This window comes from Lissotriton vulgaris, chromosome 1_1 (genome assembly GCF_964263255.1).
Source record: "Lissotriton vulgaris chromosome 1_1, aLisVul1.2, whole genome shotgun sequence".
Classification (NCBI taxonomy): domain Eukaryota; kingdom Metazoa; phylum Chordata; class Amphibia; order Caudata; family Salamandridae; genus Lissotriton; species Lissotriton vulgaris.
The window spans coordinates 1,996,813,882-1,996,838,510 of NC_141685.1; the positions used below are offsets into that span (position 1 = coordinate 1,996,813,882).

Here is a 24,629-nt window from a genome sequence, read left to right on the forward strand (position 1 = left end):
CACTTCCTTTCTTATTTTCGTTTTTTACTTTCATGTTTTTATGTTAGTTTGTTATTTTTGGAAGATGGAACCAGACCAGACCAGACCGGAAGGGTGGTGGATGGCCGCATCGGAGGAAGTGTCCGGATACCGAAGATGCCGGGTGGTGACCTACACTGATGTCCCAAAATTGACATTGGACTCTTTTTTTTTTTTTGATAAAAAATATACCAAGACACTTTTTTAATTTGTGATCCCTTGCAAAATGATTTTCTTATATAATTCCTTGGCCTGCATTATTCCCATGTTTTTCTTTGCAATCACTATGAGCAGGCCCCACTTTTTAAAAAAAAAAAAACACAAACATGTCACCTATTATAGTTTTCCTGTTTTCTTCAAAACAGTTTTTGCCAATGAAGGACCTTTTTTTTTTTTTGAATGGGGGTGCACACATGTGTTCCACAGTGTGATGTAAAATGGCTGTTTTAGGCTTGGTGTTACACCAGCTATCTTGTAGAAATGGGGTTGTCTTTTACTGTTCTTACATTTTCACCTTGATTGATCAAGGGGTGGTTACCCTAGACTTTAGGTTGTCCTGGGAGGTGTGTCTTTTAGTATGATTATGTATTAATGTTTGCCCAGACCTTGAAAATAATTTGTCATGTCTATTTCTCAGATTTCACCAAAATGTTTCCTTAAGTTGACCATAGTAGGTAGGCCTCATTTAGGCCCATTGTTATTTTCATCCCACAAACAAGCCCCTACACCATTAGATTTCATGAGTCATCATTAGCTTAAGTTGACCATAGTAGGTAGGCCTCATTTAGGCCCTTTGTTGTTTTTTCATTAGAAGTTGAAACACATTTAGTTCTTAAGTTGTCCGAAGTAGGTAGGCCCCATTTAGGCCCCTAGCTGTTTTCATTCAACACATAAGTCCCTACATCACTAGATTTCACTAGTTATCACTAGAAGTTGAGGCACATTTAGTTTGAGGATGCTTTGGTTAGTTTCTGTTGTTATCAGATCCAATCTCCGATATGTTTCAGCATTCGAATCAAGGGTGCTTTGATTTGTTTTCAGTTGGTTGTTAGGTTTGTATTCCCTACAATTGAGTTTCAGGTGGAATTTCCTTAAGTTGTCATTCTTTTTAGAGAGTTTTTTGGTTTTTGGTTTGTTGATAGATTGTGTTGATGTTTGTTTATATGGATGTTGTTGTTTATAGATATTCGCAAGATAAGGATCTAAGGGTGGAATGTAATGGCAGAGTTTTTGGCTCTATTTAGCAGTGATATAGATCTTAGTCTTGCTCACATCTATTCTTAGCTTGTGTTGGCCCTTTTAAGCCCTTTCTTCCAGACCTAGAAGAGGATAGCTGCTTAATATGATGATAGATCCCTTATTTTTGACTCTAACCTGTCTATTGCCTATTGGCTTTGACATACTTGACACATTGGTATGGTTTATGTAGGTATTCTGGCAGAGCTAAGGGGCATTTCATCCCTTTCAGGCCTACAGGCCTAGAGCTAGAGGGACTCCATCTTGATGAAGCTGAGAGGCTTTTCAGGGTAAAGGTAAAGTTTATAGTTAAGGCTGTTGTGTGCTAGAGGAAAATCCGGTTAGGACTGCTTCTTATCCGAGAAATGTGTTTTTCTCTTGGGCCCAGACGTAACGAGCAGATGGCCACTGCGGTTGCGTGGAAGCCTGGGAGCTGGCACAGGAATTCGGTAGGAGGCAGCCCTCTGGTGGAAATTTCCATGAGGGGAGAGGAATCCATATTAGTGAGCTACAGGAGAGGAGGAGTGTTCAGTTCAGCTTGGCGTTCAGTTCAGCGTGGTGTTCATTCCAGTTTGTGTGCAGTTCAGCCTGGAGCTCAGAACAGCTTGGAGCTTAGAACAGCTGGGAGCTCAGTTTAGCTTGGAGCTCAGTTCAGCTTGGAGAGAGAGAGAGAGAACGTCTGCTGGAGCTGCAGAATAGAGTGCAGTTCTTGAATGGAGAAAGAAGGCAGACGATTGCTGAAGATGAGGAGAGAGAGAGCAGTGCAGAGGGCATCAAAGAAGGCTGTCAGCTGGAGCAACTGAACCAGAGGCGTGGTGATGTGGTGAAGGAGGGAGAGACAGAGAGAGCCCTAATCCCACCAGAGGCAGAGAGAGAAATCTTCCTTCTAATAGGTGAGGTAGTCTGAATTAGTTACACTTACACTTTAATCTTGTTCTTATTCCCTAGGCTATTGTATGTCTAATATTTTCCCTTTCAGCGGTGTGTTCCTGTTACCCCGCAAATAAATTGTATGTTTAATCATTTTCTTTCAGCGGTGTGTTAAAGTTACTGCTAGTTATAGAGACCCCATAGTTTTGTATATGTATACTTTATTATTGTTACAATAAATGACCCCATTTTAATTAGTGAATTAGTGTGCATGAGTTTTTTTATGATAAAGCTAACCTGGCTTCTAGCCAGTTGCCGTTGAGCCACTGATGGATCAGAAGGGAGTAGGAGCGCTTAAATCAAGAAATAACTCAATCACATAGTGTGTATATCTTTGTCCCCATACAGTGAGGGTAATCTTTCCTGGTAGGTATTACTGTTTGAACAGATGCTACCCCTGATCAGGTAAGTAATAGTGAGGGAGAGAGGAGACCTGCAACTAAGGGACCACGGTAGTACATCCTCCCATAATCCTGTAAACAGCGTCTTCCCATAATATTATTGTAGTAGCAGACCCTTAGTGAAGAGACATATATCTGAAGGTGTTCATAGGAATGTGGTCGTCGTTGATATACGGCGTTAGTGAGAGCGCTGGGGTGGATGACCAGCGTGGATACCCACAGGATTGTGGCTTGTGTAAGTGAGAGCGTCAGGGGGGATACTGGCGTGGAGATCTGCCGGATTGTAGATCGTTTGGAAAAGAGAGCATTGGGTTCTGCAGGCCCATGTGTAGACGCACCGGATTGTGTGTCATGTCTGCCCTGAGGTAGATCAGTCTGGGTCTGAGTGGCCGCGAGACTAACTGATGTATGAGTGTGGTGTAGGGTATGGATATCCTTAGTAATCAGTGAGTATTCTTAGTATCCCTATAGATTTAGTGGTGTTTTTAATAATATGAGCTTGTATATTGCGAGTTCCCCATCCTCAGGTAGGTACCCAGGTGCCTGGATAGATGGTCCTGAGGAGGGATGTGATTACGTTCTGGCTGGGTTGGAGGGGCCCCTAGGGGCTGATCCCATCTAATCAGAAAATCCAGCCATGACAATGGCCCACTGGGAAAGCTCAATGGAGACCAAACTAACCAAACAGGAAAAACAGAAGCTTTGGGAGTCCCCATCCAAGAACATGATTTCTCCAGTGCTCGCACAAACAAAATTCTGGATACTTCACAGAACTTACTGGACGCCAGCACGCCTGGCATCAGTGAGTATAACTGACAATGACACCTGCTGGAACTGCGGATCAGATAAAGGAGACTTAGAACACCTCATCTTCAGCTGCCCCAAGGTCAAAAAGTTCTGGAAACAAGTACTAGAATTCACCAACAAAACGCTTAGCTGCACCCTCAAGGATTCATTCACCACAATAGTCACAGCACAGATATCACAGGAAATGGTGACCCAAGAAGATAAAAACCTACTAGACTTTCTCCTCACGTCGGCTACAAAACAATTCTGACAAACTGGAAGGACACCTCCAATGCCACATTCAAAAGCTGGCTCAATTGGGTGATCTTCCTTAGAGGGGCCGACACGACCACCCTCAGAAACACGCCTGGCAGGCACTGAGGCAGAGAGATGTGGTCCAAACTTGACAATCACATGCACACCTTCAAACCACCATAAGCACAAAGGTCTGCACACCAATACTAGATCACAAGGAGTTCAAGAGCAGCTTACCCACAAAACAGACCTGCAATTTCTGTCCACACCCACCGTGAACAACAGACGCATTTATATGTCTCATTATATGTTACATGTTCCTTTTGTTTCTAAACATTGACGCAAATGTATCCAAGCAGTGCAATTATATGTCTGTCAGTATTTGTACTGTGTAATCTGTAAATACCAATAAAAACATACTTTTTTTTTTTTAAATGAATGATTTTAAATAAATGTAACTCAGAATAAGCCTCGGAGAGAGCGCCGTCTATTTTACCCTGCAAACAAAAGGTTGTTTTTTGTTGGAAGTGTTAGGAAAGCCTGCCCCATAACTGAGCACTCGTCCCAAAAACTCACAAGCGAGGATTGAATATAAGTAAGTGAGTGTCATAGATAGAGTGTGTGTCTGAGAGTGAGAGTGAGTCTACATGTGTTTCTCTACGCAAATATTTGATGAGGCAAACAAAATGTTTAAGTACATATTTACCTCAAACTCTATGGTTGGATCCGGGGAATCATCCGTGCAGTGAATAAACCTAAAAGGAAACAATTCACAGTGTCAATATGCAATACTACTGTCATTTGCACCACCTCAAAACTCTAATAGAAGCCTCACAGACAAGTAAATTGATATTTTTTCACGAAGGTAAATTACGAAGCCAGCGAAAACCTCAAACAAGTGTATCAGCAAAATGAGCAAACAAAAAACATGATACTTTAAGACTATGTATGACAGAATGGGTTCTTAAAAGTGTAAATATTATTTGACGTAAAAACTGATTAAAAAGGCTCTTAATGTTTAAAAGATGTTTTTCCACCAGTGAAAAAAGGTATTACATGACAACTCCAAATGGAGGTTGTGTTTGCCAATTTTGTTAAAACATGTGTGGGCATGCATAACCCACCCACACTGTGGGGGACCAGCTCGGTCCTCATGGCATGGGTTAACCAGACAAACGCTATCTTTGGGCGGACCGGTGCGTCAGGTAGACTGGTCCCCGTAGTATGCTTAAGGTAAGTAGCTTTGAGCGAGTGTATCAAAAAAATAATAGTGCAGTTATATTTGCCTCGGTCAGTATATAACCTAACCTACTATCAAAGTGCGCGTGGAGTTAGAATAGTAAATGCGCACTTCATTACGGTCAATGGCTGGTTCTCATAATAATGGGAGGGAGGGGGAGGGGGAGGGAGAGAGAATGTGTGTGTGTGTGCGTCTTAAGTTAGGGTGGACAGCTCACTTCTACGGAAATAAGGAATCACATTTTTGTAACCATAAAAAAACTGAGTGGAAACAAAGTTCAGAAGATTATTTTTCCCAAATGTGGTACAGATTGTCTAAATATAAAAACAAGCGGGGGTGCTGATACGTGTCACTTTAGGGTAGCAAATAACAGGTCTGGTTTTTGTTCAGTACGAACGTATATTCGCGGATTTATCCGAACTCAATTCAAATTCCTTTATTCCTATAAAAGAGTCACAACACAATTCATTACAATAAAATAACATTATGTCTAGAACATTTAAATACATCATAAAAATACGTTACATAATACAAATACATCGAAGCACAACCGTTTGTGAAAGTACCAAAGATCTTCCTGTAATTACTAGAGCATATTCTGATTCTTTTCTTAAGTATATGCTTCCTTTATAACTGTTGCCCCTTTTTTTTCCTTAGGAAAAAGATTGCGTGTAAGAATCGACTAACACTAAATATTATTGTTTGGGATGTGTTTGTTTTAAGTAATCTCAGGGCCTGATTACATGATCTCAGTCCTAACAATAAGCATAATGGTTTAATCCATCTTCTTCTGGCCAATGTATAAGCAGGGCAGAAAAAGAAGATTTGAAACTCATTTTCAATCTGGCTACAGTCACACATAGAGCAAATTTCGTCTGCCACTAAAGGTGGAAAATTAGGCCTCCTTGACCAACGTGCCAAAGTTGTTTTAATCAAAAGATTCCCATATCTTAATTTTAAAAATAGGGTTTTGGCAAGTGGGGGCTCTACCTCATCAAGAAAGGTCTCAAATAGAGGCTCATCCTTGAAACTGAGAAAATGTGTTACTAAAGTTCCAGCATCCGAAGCATTTGCTGCCATATTGACCATAAAATACCAGAAGGCCCTTTTTAAAATCAGTTTTGAGTTAGACGGTAGTCTCCCAAAAGTGCTTTAAGCCTATTTTAATAAGCCAAATTTTAACATGTTTTAGCCATGGGATGGTTTTTGAGTTGTCCAACCCCATGATTTCTTTTAGGCCATCTCTATAGTCATGTAATTCGGGCACCCGCCACAATCTAACCCATAACATCAGTGGACGAATTATAGTGTAGTGGTCGGTTCTTTTGATGTTTAAATCAAATTGGAGGGGCACTAGAGGAGTGCCTCTTGGGACCCTTATCAGGGTCCTCATAAAATTATTGTCTAAAACGCAAAAGGTGTCCTTGGACCCTGGTCCCCAAATTTCTGCACCATATAAAGCTGCTGGTTGAACCTTGAATTTAAAGAGCTCAACTACCGAGGACACAGCTTTACTAGTACTCAAACTTTGTTTCCTGAGAATAGGCTTTACGTTCTGAGTGAATGCCAGCTTACTTTTTTCCATTTGGGCTTTCCAGGAAAAGTTGGAGTCTAAGGTAACCCCTAGGTATGAGAAATGTGAGACCGACTCTAATTTAACACCATTCAGTGTTAGACAACCTTTATTCTTTTTTGGTGGATTTAGGGCCATACATTTAGTCTTTTTCCCATTTATTTCCAATCCTTTCTTGCTACAATATTCGATAAAAGAATTAAGTAGAGCCTGGAGGCCTTTTTTAGTTTGTGAAATCAAAATAGTGTCATCTGATAATAATGATGTTACCCTTTCACCGTTCAATTTTGGTGAATAATTTATACATCCCTCTAGATGTGCAGGGATGTCGTTTACGAAAAGGGAAAAAAGTGTAGGGGCCAATACGCAGCCTTGGCGAACGCCACGCTCGATGGGAATTTTTTTAGTTAATTCCCCACTTGGGCTCCATCGGATTTTTGCAAAGTTCCCTTCGTGCAGCTCTTTTATCTGAACCAATAGACTACTTGGCAGCCCTACTACACTCAATGTTTTCCATAGAAGATTGCGTGGCACTAGATCAAACGCTGCTCTCAGATCGACGAAAGCAACGTATAAATGTCCCTTTTTGATATATACATATTTCCAATAGAGGCAACAGAATCTAAATATCTGGTCTATTGTGCTTACTTTACATCGGAACCCAGCCTGGAATTTAGTTAAAATTGCATTCTCCACCATCCAATCACTGACACGAGTCAAGATATGTCGTGAGTAGATTTTCTGGAGAATGTCCATCAGGCTGATTGGCCGGTAATTAGAGGGGTCCATCCGATCCCCTTTTTTGAAGATTAAAACAATTTCAGCTCCCCTCCAACTTTCGGGGAAATCTAAGCTAAGGGCTAACCTATTACACAGGTAGTTTATATATGGTGCCCATACTTTTAAATCATGTTTGTATAAATCCCCAGGAATCTTATCTAAGCCTGGTGCTTTACCAGACTTTACTAGGTTAATTGCTAACTCAGTTTCGCCTAGTGTAAAATCTAGGCAATCAGTGGGGTGTTCAAAGCATGGGACATCCACATCGAATTGGGCGCTATCATACTTTTTGTAGAGGTTAGTAAAGTGGTTAACCCATGTTAGTTCGTCCAAATAGACATCCTTGACCACTCTCCCTACATGGTTCCCATTAGCTACCAACCCCCAAACACCTACACTGTCATTTGTTTTAACAGCTAAAAGCATGTCTGCCCATTTTTCTTCCTCCCAGGCTTTTTTTGAAGCCTTTTGGACTAGCTTGTAATTATTCCTTGCTATTTTTATGTCAGATAGTGTCTTAGATTTGATAGCTGATAAAAGCGCCCTTTTAGATTCCCTACAGAATCTATCGTACCAAGGTTTACTATGGGACAGATTCTGTGTCTTTTGTTGGTTTTTCTTGGGCATTTTAGTTACTAACATTTTTAACTCTTTAAAACAAATTTTGTGAAGTGACATAAAATAAGTAGAATTTTCCTCCTCTACCATTGAACCTATGTATGGACCAAAGGTCCCTGCAAAAAGTTTATATATCTCGGAGAGAATCTCGCCGTGGTCCAGTATAAGTGACCATTTAAGTGCCCGTCTATTATTGCTGATGTGTACCTCAACGTTATCTCCATTGTTTGGGTCTGCTGGTATCGGGCGGACTACTCCCTGGAGCAGAGAATCTTCTATTAAAAGGCTCAAGGGAAAGTGATCACTTTCTAACCTGTCCTTTACCTCGAGGTCTAAAATGCTCGACCAAATAGAGACAGAAACAATCACAAAATCTAAATTGCTTTTGTAGTTGTTTCTGCCAAACGTTGGTCTTTTCAAACTATCAGACGGAAGCCGTCCGTTGCAGGCCCTGAGACAGTGCTCCGCACATAGTTTTGTTATTTGGACTGCCAAAACCGAACATTTAACCGGTTTGGCATCCTCAAATGCTGGGATATAGTTTGCTTGGTCCTCATCTTCAAAAATGTCACTAAGCCCCAGGACTGGTTCATAATTGCAATTTAGATCACCCGCCAAGATAACATAATCCTCTTTGCTATCTAGTCTGCTTAAGAGAGTCTAATTTGACTAGTATAGGTGATTCTTCAGATAAGGATATTGGTCTATTATAGACATTTATTAAGAGGAATTTTTTTCCCTTCGCATGTGGTAATTCTTAACGCTAATATATCAGGAGAATTTGCGTCTACCACATCAATCTGTATCCTCAAAGTTACTTTCAGCCAGATTAGCAAACCACCCGAAGGCCTTCCACTTTTAGATGGGGTGGCACCTATTCCAAAAGACTTAAACCCAAGTCTATGTGGTGTTACCACTGCCCAAGTTTCCTGTAACAGGCAAAAATCATTGGTATCAATGAATCTAGCCCATTCAGGGTCCCTTAAATTTTTTGAGACTCCGGCTATATTCCAGGAGACTAGTTTTAATGGTTCCATCATTTCGGATAGAGTCTCAGATCGGGCCATCAATGATGTTTCCTCGATTGTTGGCGTTCCTATTGGCAATTCTTCTGCTACTTCTAGTGTATTAGGATCTTTCATGCTCCTCCCCTGAGCAATTCCATCCCTCACTGCCTTATTGGCCAATGATGATTTAGCTGCAATTGGCCGCCCTGCCGTAGGTCCTGTGACTTGATCATAACAATGACCCGGGGTTCCTTGGTCTCCAGGCTCAATCAGGGGAACCACTAGGGCCAAATTGTAGTCTAAACAGCCTTCCCCACAGAGGGTTAGGGAACTTGGGTGATCATCGCACCTGATGGGCCTTTGAGTATTCACGATCGGCCTCAGGGCTACCCCGTCCGTGGTTTCAATCGGTCTACTTGGGCTTATTGCAGTGGTTGGGAAGTTGACCCCAGGAGTTCCCATAGCTTCAACTCCAATGACAATACCCTCCGTACTGAGGTTAGGAATTCCACTTCCCTCGTCCCCTGGACTCACCAAACATCAATCACAGTCATCTAGGCCACTAAATATGTCAAATCTATTTACGGTCTCCAATGGGGTGAATGGTTTTAGATGGTCCATTCTCCTGTTAATGGTGGTGTTGTACCTGGTTGGGTCAAAGTTCCATCCATAGGGTTCAGGGGCCAACATGGAATAGGGCGCAATTTGAGGGTTCCTGACATTTTGCATGGTCGAAAGGTGGGTATTAGGGTGAGCGTGAATTTGCATATGTTGAGGTGGTTGATGTTGGACTGGAAACACCACTGATCTTGGATAAAAATACGTCAGTGGTCGGGGATGATGCAATTATTGGCATTACCTGGGGGCCAATTTAATATGAAGTGAACAGCGTTTGGATCCCTAAAGTTCACTACCACCACGTCACCCTCGATATCCATAGGTCTGCCCCCCAGCCACTGAAGGCGGCGAACGTGTACAATTTCGCCGCTGATGTTGCTTGCAATTGGCCTGTATAAGCTCAGCCAATGCATGATCTTATTCTTCAGTTGAGCAAAACCCTCCCGCTTGTTTTCTTCCAACACAGGCACCCCTGTAAGAACTACAACAAAAGGTACAGCTTCCGGGGGAAGTTCCGGAAGTGGGGCCCGTTTTGGTCTCCCCCAAGTATGCCTAATACTTTCCGCTTCCCTTGTTGGTTTTCCCAGTGGTGTTTTGCCCAGGCCCTTAGATGGTCTGCTGGCTAGAGTAGCCTGGTCGGGTTTACTTGTTGATAAATTAGGAGGTGGATTGTGTTGTTTGTTGTTTTTATTGTCGGGGGGTTTTGAAGTGGTTGGGTTCGTATTTGAGACAGAAGTCTGAGCAGATGTAGTGGGTTGAGTGGGCAGTGTAGTGCTTTGTGTAGCATTATTGGCAGCTGTCTTAATAGAGGCTTCCTTTCTTCCCAGTTCCCGCTCAATTTTCCCTAGTCTTTCTTCCACCTTGTTCAATCTCTCTATAATGGCTAGGGAATAGCTCCTAATTAAGTTTTCAATACTATCCAATGTAGCAGGGTTTGGGGTTACTTCGGGCACAGTATCAACTGGGGGGATATCTATACTAACATCCCTGTCTGTATGCATGGTGGATGAGGGTGAAGACACTAGATTTGCTACCTCAGGTGCAACTAATGGGACCTTATCACTCTCAGTGACAATCTTTGCCCCTTTGCCAAAGTCCGACTGGCTCAACTTTCGTTGGTGAAAAGCCACCCTTTTCCGCCTTTTTTTATTGGGCGGTGGGCCATAGATTTTAGGCAGTGGCATGATTTTTTTTGCCCTGCTTCGTATAGTTTTGCATGGCATAGGTGAGGGGGTAATTAGTGCCTCAGTAATGATAGGAATGCTAGTATGTTTGATAGGCGAAGGACCGTCCATAGTTGCCCCAGGGCATGTACTGGGTGTCTCTAAATACCAAAGGCAGGCTATCTAATAAAAGTACACTATTGTTGCCGTTTTGGCTCCCTTCATCAATGGAGGCAACAGGTAAAGGTGACTGTATCACTGGCCTACTCTTCATACTTTCTACGGAGCGGCGGCGTTCCGCTCATCGTTCTGCTAAGGCAATTTCCTTGGGGACTTCAGCAACAGTCTTAGTAAAATAATTATCTAGAGTTCCATTATGCATACCCCCTAACTTATCCGACATAACCAGATCTGTGCTTGCCGGTAACTATGACATTCACACAACCAGCTGAGGATAATAGAACAGGGAATACGAGCCCTAAGAGTAAAATTGGCCAGGGGGTTGTGCCCAGTCCAGTCTCCTCGGCCCTCTGAGGGCCACAGAGGGCCCGCCCTTTGCCCGGGCTTAGCCCCGAGCTTTGTCCCGCGCGCGTCCCGCTTCGCGGAAGGGCCGACCTACTCTTGTAGCCCTCGGTAATCAGGGGGCGTGGCCGCTGCGGGAAGAGGCTACAGCTGTTGGAATCGCCTCGTAGACCCGCAGCGGTAAGGGGGCGGTCAGTGGCACACCGGCACTTCCAGCACGCCGCCCGCGGCGCCCACACAGCCCAATACAGCACAGGCAGAGGTCCCAGTCCCGCGGAGGTTCAGCAGGCACAAGAGTGAGAAAGTTATCCGTACTCACTGTTTGAAAGGCTATCCGTTTAAAAACCTTTTTTGATTATAACTTTTATAATCATAAAAGTACAATCAGTGACGTTAAATACATTCAACATCGTCTCTGCAAGGACAGCTACACAGTGTTGCAACTTCACATAAGACACTTAAGAAAGCACACTACCACAGAACATACTTCATCACCGCTACGCATTTGTACGATAGTAAAGGTAAAATACAACTTATAAAATTTTCTGCTTTAAAAGTGCGATTAAAAACCTTTCAGTATACAGTCCATAAAATGTAAAAAAAAAATAACAACATTATTAAGTGCGTTTCCCTTTCGTATATTATGTGTAAATCAATGGATCAGGCATTCGAATTTGATGACATCAGAGCTCTCCATTACGAGGTACAGCTCTCTTGCAGGCTTCCTCTCCAGGTTTCTTTCTCCTCTCTCTTAATGGTAAATCTCTACACACAATCTACAGATCTTACATATACCTTCATCCGAACATGGCTATTGATTTCTCAAAATAACCAGTATCATTTGTTTTTTGTTAGCACTGCACACTCTAAATCATCAGAATTTAAGAATGCAATAGAAAGATTAAAAAAAAAGCAAATATTATTTTCATTCATACGATGGGACTACTGTAAAATGGATAATCACTGGAAGAGTCACTTGTAAGATAAGTAAGGTTTAATTCAGAGAATGAAAAGTCCCATCCATCAAGTGGCTGAAGCCAGGTGCAACTGACTTTTCCTTTACACAGAAGATTCTATCTCCATGGTGCAACTTGAAGGAAAACATTATGAAACAGAATATGCAGTGGGGAAAACATGAAGAGAACTGAATATAGTGATAAAAGAATGGATGTACACATTAAGCACAATATTACAACTACCTTTTTAAGAAACTCAAACATACGAACAATGGGTCAGGGAGGATTAGCTGGAAATGATTATTAATTAATAAAAACATGGCTACAGTCAGCAGGGGTAGAGTTATATTTGGGAGCTGGAAACTGACAATGAGCAGGGGTGCTCTCTATTACATCTTAACGACTGCCCTGGGAGAACATCAGGTCTGCAATTTTCTCTTCAAAAAAAGAGAAAAACACTAATCACGCACACGGTGGCACAGCTGGACTAATGCATCAAATGCAGGGACCTGTGTCTGACCAAATGGTCCAAGGTCCAAATCTCCGTTGGTATACTGTGACTCTCATCCTTCTGAGGCTGATAAAGTGAGTGCTAGTGAATCGCATAATAATAATAGATATAGAATATGTTATGAGACTAATCTCACTGCGGTCCAACAGCCTATTAAGCATCTACTTAACCTCATGGGAAAGACTCATGAAGGCCCAGCTGGAGGTAAGATAACACTGACTTCTCAATCATGGTTTGAAATGCAAAATACTATTTGGGTCATGGAAACTAGTATTGGTTTTGGCCAGTGATAAATGGCAATAAAAACTTAGGAAGATCACAGAAATTGCCTAATTTGGTGTTTTTTACCTTTAAAAATCAGAAACAACCTCTGAAATTCACCCAGAGATCTTCCTTTTAGCACAAAGAATAATTGCAACAACATTGAGAGCTGCAGAATGAAGGCTCATACAATTGCTTTATTCCTCTCAAATATAGTTTTAACTATCTTCATTATTGCTTTTAACATGTACACACAGGTGACAATTGCAATCATATGAGTCTCACAGGGAGGGACGAGGGGCTTGGTAGGTCCAGCATACAGGCCCCGGGGATACTGGTAAAGAGAAGAGGGTAAGCTGTTCCTAGGGGGTGGGGCGGAATGAGAGATGTGGTAGGCCATGTCAATAATGTCAGTTACAGACAGGTGCTAGATAGGACAAGGTAGTGTGTGCTCTCGTCCTATGATAGCTCCAATAAGGAGCCAGGGCCCACACACATCCAGAAGGGAGTCATGCTTATGATAGAAAAGCTCCTCATTGGGCCGGCACTGCAATACCCAACATGCCCGCAGAGGGGCTCTTTGCCAGAGGTCTTCTCACCTTGCCGTTGGGAAGCTAAATGATGTAATTTGAGGGTGCCTATGTGTAGTTCGTAGAAATGGGATTGTGTGCGTGTGCTTTAAAAATGGCTCCTGGATTCTCCAGATAGTTTATTCAAGGAGTACCTGGGACTTATTCAGTCCGTAAGGATCTAGGCATTTCTTCAGGACCTATTTATCCTCATCTACCTTGAGGGGGGTGGCAAGTGATGATTTAGCCAAAGGGAGTAAAGAGTCACGTACCCTAAATGTCAGGATCCAACAGTAGTGCTAATGTGTGGTGAAAACAAGAGGTACAATTATACCTTCTGGAAAATCATGCACCTAAATAAGGGGGTTGTTCTGTCCCAACAGAGACAGGCCGGGATCCTCGCTGGCATTGCAAGAAGGATGAATTTGGGTCCTCGAGGTTCCGGGGACAGCCAACCTTGGGTAAGCCCCATACTAGGAACCTCGAGGAACCACTGAGCCTCCCCACCACTGGTAGCATGAGCCGTTTCCATAGTGGTGTGCAACAACTCACCCTGTGGTACCACCCCAGACATGTATTGGCCCTGTCTCTTGCCTCCAGAGTGGGCTTGGTGCGATACAATAGATGCCGCCTACTTTTTCTGACCTCTATAACTAATCTCTCCAGTCTACACACCAGGTCCAGTCCCGGGACAAACCCCTATTTGTTGATGTGAACGAGCTATGCCGCCCACAGTACGCTCAGATATCCGGTAGTGCAACGCCACCATTGTACATTGACCAGGTAAGGGTTTGTAAAGCTTTTCGAGGGGAGCATCTGTTCCAGAGGAGGGCTTGAGTCGTTTTGTCTATTTTGTCGAAACAGGACTCAGGAATGTGGAATGGAGTGTTCTGTATATTATAAAGCAACTTAGGGAGTGTGACCATTTTGAAGATTGTGACCAGCCCTGGCAAAGACAGGGGGATCCAGAGGTCTTCATCCGCCTGGTATTCTCAGAGGGCTACCTGTAGGTTCCTGTGTTTTAGCCAACATTATCTCAATATCCAAGTATTGGAACCCGTTCCTCCTCACCTGTAAATTATAGTAGGAGTCTCCCAGCAATTCCCAGGGGCCGATAGCATATATGTATTTTCTTGCTTAAGGGGGCATCAATGACATGTGGGGAACACCCAAAACGAAATGTTGGCCTGAGCTCAATGGAGGTAATTTTTGACATAAGGGGCACCCACAGCACCTATTGAAAAAAATAGGGTCAACTTCTGAGGACCATTAAGCTTGACATACTATGAGACGGCTTGAATATTTGATAAGTAGCCAATGGCTTTGTAACTAATGTATGTAAACATTATATTTATAATGAACTATTTGATCTGATTTATTTTTTGGAGTGTTTTCTCTGAAAGACCTCAGAGCACAGCACCCTTGGTATTAAGCAGCCTTTATTCAGGCCATGCCGACTTATGCCACACGGGTACACTCTCTTGAAAATTCCTTTAGGTTAAACGCAGACAATAACTGTTTTTTTCTGTTTTTTTCCTTGGCCAATGATGAAGTAATTTGGTGCAAAGAAGTTAATAATGGGAGACAGCATATGAAGCAGAAACAATGGCCTCCCATTGGCCTACTCCAATGGGTAATCTCCCTGTACCGACCAGCCATGTCCGTAACCTGGGTGTCATTGTAGACAGCACATTGTCTATGCACCAACAGACAGTTAAAGTAGCTGCTCTTATTACATCAAGACTTGACTACGGCAACATTCTTTATCTTGGGTCAAATAAAGCCGTGGTACGTAGACTACAGCTAATCCAGAACTCTGCCAGGCTGCCTTGTAGGATCCCAAAGACCTCCAGCATTTCTGGTTACCTAAGTGACCTACATTGACTCAGGGTGGAGAATCGCATTAAATTCAAAGCCCTGAGCTATATGTTTAGGATAAAAGTTGGTACTGCTCCCAAATATCTTCAGGCACTTGTGCGTCCCTATGTACCTGCTCGTCATTTACGATCTCAAACCGCGGCAAACTTCTGTGTGCCCAGGTTTAAACTCTCAAGAATGGGTGGGAGGTCGTTCTCCTATCTAGGCCCCTCCATCTGGAATACTCTTCCTACCTCCATCCGTAAAGAAACTAACTATACGCGTTTCCGAAAAAACCTCAAAACCTGGTTGTTTGATCAGTAACATCTACGGAAGGTCCGGCTCTACTGAATACCCCGTCTTGGCGCCGGGAAACCCTTCTTGGGTAGCTGTGCGCCCTACAAGCTTAACAAATAAATTAAATAAAATAAAATGGAGGGATTATAAAGGTAACTTAATACTACTGATCTACGCTAGGCTCTTCCATTATCGACTTGTGGGTAGATTCCACTGCAAAACAAGAGAAAGGAAAGAGGAGGCCACACTGGCCAACTCTGGTCTGGGCAAGTAGGTCCTTGGATCCCTCTCACTTAACTGCTTTGGGAGGTACTCTCAAGGGTGATATACCTACACAACATATGTGGAGTATTACACACAACTGCCATACAAATGTCTCAGAGAAGCGCTGAATTGAACACTAACAATAACAGGCTATGTGCATTGATTGGCCAGCATTACTACCAATGAAAGCCACAATTTTCTTCAGTAGAATGCAGAGGTCTGGTTCACTGTAGATTGGAATATAGGGATGTCTATTGCAGAGGTATGCAACAAAGAGAAATAGTTAAAAAATAAGTTTTAGCAGGAATCCTGGCTGAGGGCTGAGAGCCCAAAACCGGTCCTATGATGCTTGTTTCCAGTCCAGGGAGGACCTGGCTTGGCAGTTCGGGCTGGACTGTTCCCATGGGGCACAGGGTCAAGACTGATTGCATATGGCTCTGTTCAAACTGGATTGGCATTGTGAGCAAAAAACGATGGATTTAGGCCCAGATCTCTGTACTGGGGTGAATGTATGACATTGTTCTGCATTCTGTCCACCAATTGTTGTTTTTGCATTTGTCACCCCGAGTGGGACGGGTATGCTCAGGCGCGAGTCCTGTACTCTCCATGCCACTGGAATCAAGCTATCCAGGCTGATGAGGGATGAAAGCCCGAAACCGGTCTTAGCATGCTTGTTTCCAGTCCAGGGAGGACCGGACTTGGCAGTTTGGGCAGGACTGTTCCCACGAGGCACAGGGTCAAGACTGATTTGCATATGGCTGGTTTCAAACTGGAATGGCATGGTAAGGCCCATATCTCTGTACTGGGGTGAATGTATGACATTGTTCTGCATTCTGTCCATCAATTGTTGTTTTTGCGTTTGTCACCCCGAGTGGGACGGGTATGCTCAGACGCAAGTCCTGTACTCTCCATGCCACTGGAATCACGCTATCCAGGTTGATGAGGGATGAAAGCCCGAAACCGGTCTTAGGATGCTTGTTTCCAGTCCAGGGAGGACCTGACTTGGCAGTTTGGCCTGGATTGTTCCCATGGGGCACAGAGTCAAGACTGATTTGCATATGGCTGAATTCAATCTGGAATGGCATGGTGGGCAAAAAAACGATGGATTTAGGCCCAGATCTCTGTACTGGGGTGAATGTATGACATTGTTCTGCATTCTGTCCATCAACTGTTGTTTTTGCATTTGTACCCCCAAGTGGTACGGGTATGCTCAGACTTGAGTCCTGTGCTCTCCCTGCCACTGGAATCAAGCTATCCTGGCTGATGAGGGCTGAAAGCCCCAAACCGGTCCTAGGATGCTTGTTTCCACTCCAGGGAGGACCTGGCTTGGCAGGTCGGGCTGAACTGTTCCCATGGGGCACAGGGTCAAGACTGATTTGCATATGGCTAGGTTCAATCTGGAATGGCATGGTGAGCAAAAAAAAATGGAATTAGGCCCAGATCTCTGTACTGGGGTGAATGTATGACATTGTTCTGCATTCTGTCCATCAACTGGTGTTTTGCAAGGACATCCCAGAAGAAATTGCTGGAATCAAGTCTTCACTGGAGCACAAGATGGACACCATCACGGTGGAGGTCAACTTACTCCGGGCGGACATGAACAAAAACAACGAGCGGATCATGCAAGTGGAGCTCATCACGGCAAGCCTTGTGGAGGACGCCTCCCAGCTGCAGACAAAGGTCAAGTAACTGCAGCAATTCCAGCAATTTGCTGAAACCAAGCTGGACGACTACGAAGGGCGCCTTTGACGCAACAATGTGCAAATCTTGGGTGTCCCGGAGAGATCGGAGGGGCAGGCCAAGGATCTCTTCGTGGAGGATCTTATTCTGAATCACCTGCAACCTAGGGGGCTCTGGAAGCTTTTTGTTATTGAGAGAGCACATAGGGTCACTGGGGGACAGCCGAAACCTGGAGCCCCTCTTCGACCGATCCTTGCTAGGGTTCTCAACTTCCACGATTGAGACGTGATACTCCAACATGCCCGGACGGGGCTTCCCCTGAAATATGAAAACACGGAAATAACCTTCTTCCCAGACTTCACCCAGTTGGTTCAGAAACAAAGACAATCCTTCCTGGGGATCAAGAAGGGGCTGAGAGACAAGGGGTACAAATATGCCATGCTGTTCCCAGCCAGGCTTCGTGTGGAAGCGGACAGAGAGGGGTGTTTTTTTGATAACCCAGATATAGCGGCGGACTGGCTGGAGAATCGTTGATTGATTCCTCATGGGACACTGTGGTGAGGTGGTTTGGGGGGGTGGACTTGTGGTGGGAGTGCGGTTGGTGTGGGTTTATATTACCACCCGATCTTTGAAGGGGAGCTGAAATTCTGGCTGGGCAGCCAGATTATCATTTTGTGTCAGATTGTATGAGCCTTTCATCAGAGCAGGCCTGTTTGACAAGCAGAATTGTAAGTGAGGTATTGCACAATTTTTATTGATTGTGGTTGGGGGCGGGAGAAGGAGGGGGCACCATGTACCCCACTTTTCTACTTTTAGTATCTTGTAGGGCGACAGGCTCTCTGCAAGTTGAGTCATGGGCAGTTTGTAGCCCAGAGTGAAGGGGTGCAGGGAGGGGGGAGATTGGGAGGGAAAGTTACTGTTTTCAAGGTTTGAAATGTATGTAGAGTTTGTTCTTTCGACAACACCAAGCAGGAACGGCTTCTATGCCTTAATACCGATGGGTACACAGTGGGATACAGGGGTTAGAGTCCTCAGCTGGAAAGTAAACGGACTGGGTGACAAGATCAAACGTGGCATGGTCAACCAATACATCGGGTGACGGGTCCCAGACGTCCTTCTCCTTCAGGAAACACATCTTATTGGCAACACATGCCAGCCTCTGAATAAGGCAGGATATAGTTTGGTGGCACATACGGGCTTCATTACAGGGTCGCGAGGGGTGGGCATATTAATCAAAAACCTGTTCCCTTTCACTGCGCAAGCCACATGGTCTGACACACAAGGTAGATATATCGGGGTCTGTGTATGTGGGAGGGCAGGACGGCCATATTTGTTTCAGTGTATGTTCTCCCCGGCCTCCAGAACAACGCTTTCAAGGACTTGGGTACTATACTCTTGTCACTCCCTGTAGGCCTCCTAGTGATAGGAAGAGATTTCAACGCAATGATGTCTGGAGCCCTTGACTGTTATCCACCGCGGGACATCAGACCTGCACAGAAGTAGTTACCGGACTTTCTCGAATCCAATGGACTGGTGGATGGTTGGAGGATACACAATCCAGATAGGACCCAATACACGTTCTTGTCTGGAGCCCACCGCAGTCTATCTCGTATTGACTACATCCTAGTCCCGGCGGCACAGGCATTCAATATCTGGGAGATTCGCCACTTGGGTAGGGGCATCTCGGACCACTCTCCGGTCTGGATGAAGGTAGTCCTGGGTCAAATGACCCAGGACTACCGCTCCCATTAATTCATAGTACCTGCGAGACCCGGAAACCCAAAGGAAAATAGCCCAAGCTACAGACAACTACTTTCAAGACAATGAGGGGACTGTAGACTCAGCACAGAAGTTATGGGAAGCCTACAAAACAGTAATTTGCAGGGAACCCTATCCCTGATTGCGGGAAAGGAAAAGGACAAGCAGGTAGATTTAGTACGAGCAGAAGAAGAAATACCGAGAGTGGAAGAAGACTTAGCTCAGACTGTGACACCCGAAAAACTACATCTCCTTAATTTGAAACAAGATGAATTCAAAAGCATAGCTGAGGACAGAGCCAGGGCACAGCTTAGAGACATGCAGAGCAGAATCTATGAGCATGGTGATAAGGCGGGGAGCTAATTGTATGGCTGGATAGGAAGGAATGGGCTGTCCGTCTGGTGCCCGAGTTACAAGGCGAGGACACCACCCCATAATGGACCCTCAGGAAATAGCTGACCAGTTTGCAGACTACTATCAAACAGTTTATCGCACGACTAGTAAATACACAGACGTAGACAATAGTGAATTGCTTCGAGATATCAGACTTCCTACCCTCTCAGATGAAAATAGTGAATATCTCGAGTCCGCTCTCACAGACGACGAGGTGGGGAAGACAATACGGGGGTTGAACTTGGGTAAGGCGTCGGGTCCCAATTGCATTGTACAAATTGAGACCGGACAAAATAGCCCCGTACCTCCGTTCGATGGTCATACAGAGCAGAGACAAGCGGATGCTCCCCTTTGACCAACGGGTTGCACATATCGTAGTCATTCATAAGGAGGACAAATCCAAAACCAGCTGCGCGTCCTACAGACCAATATCGCTGCTTAAAGCAGAACCTATGATCCTTGCAAAACTATTAGCTACGTGCTTGATTAAAGTAATTGATACACTAGTGCACCTCGACCAGTCAGGCTTTATGCCACATCGAAATACCACACTAATTTTACTCCGCTTGCATGGTGTTCTGGGCAGAGTACCAACTACCCTAGAACCTGCCATATTGGTATCCCTAGACACCACCATGGCATAACTCTTCTCTGTGCTAGACAAATAGGGATTCGGTCCCATCTTCAAGAGCTGGGTCAGCCTGTTATACTCCAGCCCCATGGCTCAGGTTGTTGTGAACTACCGCAGGTCTCCTGCTTTCCAACTGAGCCGCGGCACACGCCCTGTATCTCCGCATCTTTTTGCATTAACCTTGGAGTCCCTGGCGGCATGGATCCTTACAGATCAAGTAATTTGTGGGATGCTGTGGTCCTCGGGTTGAGAAGATAAGATATTGTTATACGGTGACGACATTCTGCTATATCTGACTTCCCCAAGAGCCTCCTTAATCGGCCTCCAGGACATTCTCGCAATCTTTGGTTGGTTTTCCGGATTCACCATAAACTGGTCAAAGTCTGTGGTCTACATTCCTACAGGGAGCACCATCCACCCTCCCGAGGGGCTGCCCGATACAGATACCGTCGGACGGCTTCTGTTATCTTGGCATATTCATCACGTTGAGCTCGGAGCTCCGCTTTGCCTGGTACCACCTATTCAGAGGCTGAAAAGGGACGTCAAGCACTGGAAGTCTCTGCCCCTCTCATTGGGTAAAGCGGTCCATTTCAAAATGATGGCACTGCCCCGCTTCCTATACGCCGTCCGGAAATCAATAGATCCAGTTCCCACATCTTATTTCAAAGAAATAGAGAACCTTCAAATAGATCTCTTATGGGATGGCAAGCCCTGAATTGCCCTAAACAAATTGACCCTCAATTGGTATGACAGGGGCATCAGTCTTCCAGATATTAGAAAATATTATTGGACGTCCCATTTGGCAGCTATCAACCAGGGGATTTATGGTTGACCGGATGATCCTGGCTATGCCATGGACAGATGGCTACTCCCTGGTAACTTCACAGTGGACCTCTGAGAAGCTGGGAAGTCTGTGGCAGTCCAAGGGCTTTGATAAATGGGACCGTATTGGACTCTCACAGATCAAAGATATCTGAGGTAAGAAGACTATCCTTCCTTTTGCCTCCCTCCAACAGCAATACAGCCTGGTGGATACGGAATACTATCGGTATCTCCAAATACGGCATGCCTTGCTCACTCACGTCACCACCAAGTCCACACTTACGGAGGCCTCCCCCCCTTGAAAGACAGACTACTCAATGGCCACCTCCCTGAGAAAACCATCTCGCTGATTTACAAAAATCTGATTAACAATCCACTACAATTGCTTAAGAAGAAACGGGTTAGAGGTGGCTCAGAACTGGATGAGGAAGACTGGCGAGAGGCGATCTCCTCCCCGAGAGAAGTAGCAGTCCAGGCAAGGCTACGATTGGTACAGCTCAAAATTCTACACAGGATTTACATCACATGGCCGGGCTTGGTACCCCTGGGCAGAGCAGAAAATGGGGAGTGCAGATGTGGGTGCGGGGAGATCGGCACTTTTATACACATCTTATGGGAATGTGTACACATAGTCTTATTGGCAAGCCATACATTGCACTCTACGGGAGGTACTCAATATAGACCTGCAGTCTGAGGCCCGCAGCTGCCTCCTAAACGTTTGGGAACCTACGGATCTCACCTCATACTACACAGTTGGCAATTCTGGCATTAATGATTGTGAAAAGCAATATTGCACAGCATTGGGGGGCCCATCAGTCACCTACAATGGATATGTGGGAGGAGGACCTAGATTGGTGTATGTTTAGGGAGAAGTCAGTTTATGTTGCCAGAGGGTGCCCTAGGAAATGGAATGGGGTGTGGGGGCCATGGAACCACTACAGAGGTGATATCTGTATTCCACCGACTCCCTTGCATGAATCTGAGATTCTTGAGACCCCTTGATTTGTCTTATATTGTAAAATGCGACTTGATTTACTGTGTTCCAGATTGGAAATTCAGAATTTGTATTGTCTCTTGCTCGTGAGTTTAAATGGTGAATTTTGTCAATGATGTTTAATAAAAAGAATTATAAAAACAAAGTATGGCACAAGGTACAGACACTGGGAGACGCTCCTCCGCACACATCATCCGCAGGCAGCTGCGGCCCTAAAAAGCATAATGGTAGACCATCAATTGATGGACACATGGCGCATATTCAACCGAACAGCCAGAGAGGGTACATGCATAATGCAACAATACATAGCATGGTCCAGGCTTGATTTCTGGTTAACCTCCAAAGATATGCACTCCTGGGCTATCGATGTTACACACCGCCCTGCATACTATCCGATCATGCTCCTGTCATGATAAAATTCACTGTACGAAAACCCTACATTCAGCCTTTCACTTAGAGGCTTCCTCAAAACGCGTTGCTCGACTCAGTTTTCAGGGAAGAGATTAGGAAAAACATAATAGAATATTTTGAACAAAATGTGGGCTCAGTGGACGACATAGGAGGCCTTCAAGGTGGTGATTTGGGGTTCTTGCATAGCCCTACAATCAGGAGTACTCAGAAATATCTGTAACAGCTTATGCAGGTGGGAAGCGGAGTCCTGAAATCTGGAACTACAATAAGTTCATTACCCATCGGCTTCGGTACTAGGGCAAATCTGGGGTAAACTCACAGCTTTCCGGGAAGAGGCTGAAAGAGAGACTAACTTTTTACATAAACACGCGCTGGCACGCTGCTCTGGGGAAGGGGACAGGCTTTGAAGACGTTGGCGAATCTCCTAAAAACACCCAGAAGCTCCACATTTATGACAGAACTTCTTACTTCCGCAGCACAACCGGCACGTACGCCAGCCGAGATCCTTGAGACAATGAGAAATTTCTATTCAAAACTATACACGTTTCAGTTGGTTCTGTCTGAATACGAATTGTTAGAGTATCTAGATTCAATAGAACTTCTGTGTCTAAGCAGGGCGCATTAAGAATAGCTTGATGAACCCAATCCCACGGCAAATGACATAAGGAAGGTAATTCATGGCTTGCCGGTAGACAAGGGCCCTGGGGCTGATGGCCTCATGTCTAAATTTTATAAAGAGTATTCAGAGGTGCTTGCCCCTTATCTGTTAGCAGTATATCAAGAAGTCTCACGAAACGGGATTCTACCACAATCCATGCGTGAGGCTATTACCATCACACTGTTAAAACCAGACAAAAACCCCTCGAGATGAAACTCGTACTGACCGCTCTCACTAATCAACTTAGATGCTAAGATGTTTGCCAAATTATTGGCCAATAAATTACAACTGCTACTCCCATTAATCGTTCAGCCAGACAATCTGGATTTGTGCCGGGTCCATCCACCTCTCATAACTTGAGGACAATTTTCACTTTACTGCATTATCTCACTCCTCACATATCGGCAATAGCAGCACTATTGGATGCCACGAAGGATTTTGACTCTCTGGAGTGTAAATTTTTGTTCACTCTTTACACCTTGCCCACTGCTAGAATTAAAGTTAACAGGCTAAAATCTGATCCCATAAAAATCACCAGAGGCGCCCAGCAACGGTGTCCTTTGTCACCCCTATTATTTGCGATAGCAACAGTCACTAACGGCCAGACTAAGGCTACACCATGCAAATCGTGGGATTGGGTTCACAACCAGAGACTTGACTGTGTCAATATATGCAGATGACATTACCCTTTACATGACAGATCCGGGGGTAAACTTTGCACCCATGACAAGAGAATTAGTACGGTACGGGGGCATGTTGGGGATAACTGTCAAATGGGGGAAGTCCATTATTATACCATTAACATCAGGCACACATGCTTTTGACACTAAATACCTGATAGCCTGGGCGGACGGCCCAACATGGTACTTGGGTGTCTGAATCAGCAGGAATCTACAAGAGATATGGACGGCCAACTATGGCAGAGCAGTGAACTGGGTGGAGGACCGAGTTAGGAGATGGAAGACTCTGCCTCTGCCCTTAGCAGGCCACATCACCATAACAACAAGCATTGGCATAGCCAATAGGTCTCGCTTTTGGGACCTTATAAGTATTTAGTTATGCAGCACAATATCCTTGGTGCAACTGCATCAAATGTTGCATGGCTAAACACTTATAAGGTCTCAAAGGCAAGACCTCTTGGCTATGCCAATACTTGTTTTTTCATGTGCTGACTGCAGTAGCATGATGTAGTAGAAATGAGCCTTGGCCTTAAGTCATAAGGCAGACTTCTGGCACAATCATAGGTATTCCATAGCAAACTACAGATTACATTATATCTTGATATTTAAAAAGAAAGCGTGTTTTTTTAATATCCACCTCAACAGTAGTTCTTGCTTTGAGTTGACCAAAGGAGGAAGACAAGCTGAGTGGCCTACAGATTACTCACCACAGTCCATTATTATGGTTATTGGTAGAATTT

The 24,629-nt window shown here is 44.4% G+C and overlaps 1 protein-coding gene across 2 annotated transcripts in view; it reads right to left on the reverse strand.

Annotated features, from left to right (window-relative positions):
• CDC123 (cell division cycle 123) overlaps nucleotides 1–24,629 on the reverse strand; it is a 414,248-nt gene that overhangs the window by 195,522 nt on the left and 194,097 nt on the right. For both annotated transcript variants that reach the window (XM_086919873.1, XM_086919878.1), the window contains one exon: nucleotides 4,333–4,381. In XM_086919873.1, the coding sequence (XP_086775999.1) occupies nucleotides 4,333–4,381 (49 nt within the window). The remainder of the gene's footprint in view (nucleotides 1–4,332; nucleotides 4,382–24,629) is intronic.